Here is a 4,357-nt window from a genome sequence, read left to right on the forward strand (position 1 = left end):
AGACAGTCAGATATCATCAATATGCTGAACGAAAAAGAACTTCCAACCTCAAACTTGCTAACAGTGAAATAAATCCTTCAAGAACTTTAAGATGAATTTAAAGACATATTTAGACAAGCAAAACAAAAATTTTACAAGAGCAGACCTTCACTAAATGGAAGTATGAAGGAGTGTACCTCAGGCAGAAGGAAAGTGTTTCCACAAGGAAGGTCAGAAATTTAAGAAAAAATAAGGGAAAAAGTAAGAAAGAAAATATCCTGTTAACTCTAAAAATTACCAGCAGAGGGGGGAAAAAAATCATTGAGGAATCGAAGTAGCTTACCTTAGGAAATTCTAGAAAACACAATACAAACACACATTCCTTTAGTCATGAGAGCGATGACGTCATCACACATCAGTTCTCTGGAAAATTTCAGTGACAGTTAAGAAAGGGAAACGAAATCCTACCATTACTATGAAACTAGTTTTGAAAGGCTCTTCGGACCCACAGGGCCCCTCAGACCACCCTACGAGAGCCACTGCTCTAATCCCCTTATCCCCCCATCGCCCAAAGCCAGGTCTCTCCAAGGAAGAAACAGCAAAGTCACTGGGCCAGGGCCAAAAGGGGAACCCCTCTCTTCCTTTTTGCGAAGGTTACTAGGGGACGCTTAGACTCCGAGGTCGGGCTTTCGGGAAGGCTCCGCCAGGCGCCGCTAGAAGGCGCTGCTGGAGAGCCGCACCTGGCGCCTCACCGCCCGCGCCCCCGCCCGCGCGGGCCGGGTTCACACGGGCGGCCGGAAGAGAGGGAGGTGCCCGGAAGGGGGGGGGGGCGGTCGCGGCCTCACTGGACGAGGCGCCTCATTGGACGAGGTGCCTCCGCCTCACGGCCCGGGGCGGGGCTTCTTCGCGCTAAAAAGCGGAGCCGGGCGGCCGAAGCCAGCGGTTGCTGCCTCAGTTAGCTGGAGTTCTTCTTTCGTTTGCCGAGTTTCGTCGGGTCATGGTGCCATCCTGACTGGGAAGAGCGCTAAAAAGGCCGGGCGGCCGAAGCCAGCGGTTGCTGCCTCAGTTAGCTGGAGTTCTTCTTTCGTTTGCCGAGTTTCGTCGGGTCATGGTGCCATCCTGACTGGGAAGAGGACGCTCCCGGGAGACGAATGAGGAACCACCTCCTCTTGCTGTTCAAGTACAGGGGCTTGGTCCGCAAAGGGAAGAAAAGCAAAAGAAGAAAATGGCTAAATTCGTGATCCGCCCGGCCACCGCCGCCGACTGCAGTGACATTCTGCGGCTGATCAAGGTAGCGGGAGGCATGGGCTCTTCCTGCGACGGGCGGTGGGGTCCTTGTCCCCGGTAGGTCCCCCTCTCTCTGCCTGCCTCCCCCAGCCCCGGCCCGGCCGCGCCGCTCCGGGCGAGACTCAGGGAATGAATCCCCGCCCAGCCCACCCCATTCCCCCGAGCTGGCCGGGCCGGAGTCTCACTTAATTTTTTGCTTCTCTTCTTTTCTCCTGTGTACATCAACCCAGGAATTGGCTAAATACGAATACATGGAAGAGCAAGTAATATTAACTGAAAAAGGTAACGCATCAGTGGCGGGGCGGGGGACGAGCGTCCGGTGCCTGCCACCTTCATCGAGGCCAACACTGTCCCTGCTGCCCCTTCTTGCAGATCTGCTAGAGGATGGTTTTGGAGAGCACCCCTTCTACCACTGCCTGGTTGCAGAAGTGCCCAAGGAGCACATGACTCCAGAAGGTAATCGCCCTCTCCTTCCAGAAGCCGGAGAGACCGAGTGTTGTGGAAGACGTAGTGGCTGCTCTGTAGAAGCACTGGCAACACAGGCTGAAGTTACTTACTGAGAAGTTGGCCAGAAATACTAGCCAGCCAGTGTTCAAACTACTGAGAAAAAAAAAATAGATTGCTGCACTTAATAATAGGGCGGGTTAGAAGAGCTGTTTAAGTATCAGTGCTGTGGAGACCCGGAAAAGTTAGGTATAAGTCATTTGTTGTAATTCAGTTTCATAAATGGTTCTTGTTTGACCCTAACGTAATCGTTTTTGTATTTGTGTTAAATTACATTTTTTTCTTTAATTTGTCCCAATCTTCAGGTTACAGTCTCTAGCTTCGCCATGTACATGGCCCTTCCGTGTACATGGATGGGCGGGGAGGTAACTAAAAGATCCTTTACACAATAAAGTAGATGATCATGATAAATGAGGTAAGGCCCTATTATCACACACTTAAAACACGGTAGATCAGAAGCTCCATTGTACTCACTTCCTGTTTGCAAAGGACTATAAAATGGCTAGAAAGTTTAATTTGAAACCTTTGCCTCCAATTGGAATTACAGACACCCATAAAGAAGGAGTCAGATGCTTTTTTCCTTTTTTTCTTTGTTTTTTTCTTTGTTGTTTTTTCCTTTCTGGTCCTTGTTGAATGGGCAGAAGACGGAGCTAAAGAGAGAAGTTGTTGGGCAGGGGCGGTGGGGGGTGCTTAAGGTTTTTTCTGAGGTCATTTCCTCATACTAGAAAAAATGAGCAGAAAACATAAGGGATGAGGTACTTTCCAGAGGTATATGGATGTTACATCACACCTGGGTACCTCTACTTCTTCCGGCTTAAACATTGGGGAGAGCAAATGGAAAATGTGTGAATTGGAAGGCAAGTTCTGAAATTAAACGTTGCTCTTTTGGCCTGATGTCCTGACCTTAAGGAAGCAGAGTTTCTAAACTACAAATACTTAACTATTCTGAACTGCCGTGTAAACCTGACTTATTCCCAAGTCAAGATACCAGTATATCAATAGGATGTGAATAATGTGTGTGTTTAGTTTTAAGACCATAGCACTTTCATTCTGGCAAGTAATGAAAGCATTCTCACTTCCTGAGTGTGAGATCCAACAGATTGCAGAGTGGCCAGTCCACAGTTTTAGCCTGGTTTCAGCTAGCTCTAATGTGTGCTTTTTGCAAATACATGTTCTAAGAACAGTGAGATCATCCAACAGTGGCCTGGATTGCACTAGCATAAAAGTCAGGAGACAGTCTGGCCCACTGGCTATTTATTTCTGTAATACATGCATGTATGTTTTTTAAAAACTTATGATAGACTTCTGATTTTGCAGCTACAACTTTGACGGATTGTTTTTCATCCATAACTCATGTGATACTCTTATTACAGGACACAGCGTTGTTGGTTTTGCCATGTACTATTTTACCTATGACCCATGGATTGGCAAACTGTTGTATCTTGAGGACTTCTTCGTGATGAGTGATTATAGAGGTATAATTGAGTCCAGGGGGGCTGCTCTAAAGAGAAATCAGGGCTTGAAGTCCTTCAAATGACCTTTTAAATGGTACTTCTCTTTCTTTTTTAGGCTTTGGCATAGGATCAGAAATCCTGAAGAATCTAAGCCAGGTATGTCTTGGTGTTTGGTTTCCAAATTTGTAAGCGTTACTGGATTATTTTAACACCTGAATCAAAATTGGGTCTTGGAAAGCAGGTGAAATGTCACTGAGTTTGTGTTTCCCTCTCCTGCGTAACAGGTTGCGATGAAGTGTCGCTGCAGCAGCATGCACTTCTTGGTAGCAGAGTGGAATGAACCATCTATCAACTTCTACAAAAGAAGAGGTGCTTCTGATCTGTCCAGCGAAGAGGGATGGAGACTCTTCAAGATCGACAAGGAGTACTTGCTAAAAATGGCAGCAGAGGAGTGAGGAGTGCTGGTGTAGACAATGACAGCTTCCATTCTATTTTAGAATAAATTCTCAACTTACCTTGCTTTCTATCTTATTTGTAGTGAAATGATAGAATGAGCACCCATTCCAAAGCTTTATTACCAGTGGCGTTGTTGCATGTTTGAAGTAAGGTCTGTTTAAGATGGCAATCCTTGTATGCACGTTGGAGTCAGACTTCTGCTGAACATCTTTAATGAACAGCAAGGTGGTATGATAATGTCTATGAAAAAAACTCCACTCTTGTGAGTCATTTCAATGTGTACAATGTACACACTGGTACTTAGAGTTTCTGTTTTGATTCTTTTTTAATAAACTACCCTTTGATTTAATTGTTTGGTGTAAGCATTTTTAATGATCCTTTATTTCTTAGACATTTTTCTTGCTGTTGAGTGCAAAGTAAAAATGCCCAAGAAACATGATAACTTGACAGTTTTTTTAAAAGTTTTTTTCTTGTTTTTTTTTTGTTGTTTTTTTTTGTTTTTGCGGTACACGGGCCTCTCACTGTTGTGGCCTCTCCCGTTGTGGAGCACAGGCTCCGGACGCGCAGGCTCAGCAGCCATGGCTCACGGGCCTAGCCGCTCCGCAGCATGTGGGTCTTCCCAGACCCGGGCACGAACCCGTGTCCCCTGCATCAGCAGGCGGACTCTCAACCACTGC

General features: G+C 46.2%; 1 protein-coding gene across 1 annotated transcript; it reads left to right on the forward strand.

The window, feature by feature from the left end:
* Positions 1-749: 749 nt before the first annotated feature.
* Positions 750-4,031, forward strand: SAT1 (spermidine/spermine N1-acetyltransferase 1). The gene is made up of 7 exons (XM_007463962.1): positions 750-759; positions 1,050-1,270; positions 1,497-1,548; positions 1,639-1,722; positions 3,144-3,245; positions 3,340-3,380; positions 3,509-4,031. Exons 2-7 carry the CDS (start codon positions 1,205-1,207, stop codon positions 3,677-3,679), a joined length of 516 nt encoding a protein of 171 aa, XP_007464024.1. The 5' UTR covers positions 750-759; positions 1,050-1,204; the 3' UTR covers positions 3,680-4,031.
* Positions 4,032-4,357: the final 326 nt, after the last annotated feature.

Source organism: Lipotes vexillifer, unplaced genomic scaffold (assembly GCF_000442215.2).
Source record: "Lipotes vexillifer unplaced genomic scaffold, Lipotes_vexillifer_v1.1 scaffold587, whole genome shotgun sequence".
Classification (NCBI taxonomy): Eukaryota; Metazoa; Chordata; class Mammalia; order Artiodactyla; family Lipotidae; genus Lipotes; species Lipotes vexillifer.

What these genes read in the sequence shown, in the direction of transcription:
- SAT1 (XM_007463962.1), top strand. Translation starts at nt 1,205, where the DNA reads ATGGCTAAATTCGTGATCCGCCCGGCCACCGCCGCCGACTGCAGTGAC. An exon ending in GGAGCACATGACTCCAGAAG is followed by an intron (nt 1,723 to 3,143) that starts GTAATCGCCCTC and finishes CTCTTATTACAG; the next exon opens with GACACAGCGTTGTTGGTTTT. An exon ending in TCCTGAAGAATCTAAGCCAG is followed by an intron (nt 3,381 to 3,508) that starts GTATGTCTTGGT and finishes CCTGCGTAACAG; the next exon opens with GTTGCGATGAAGTGTCGCTG.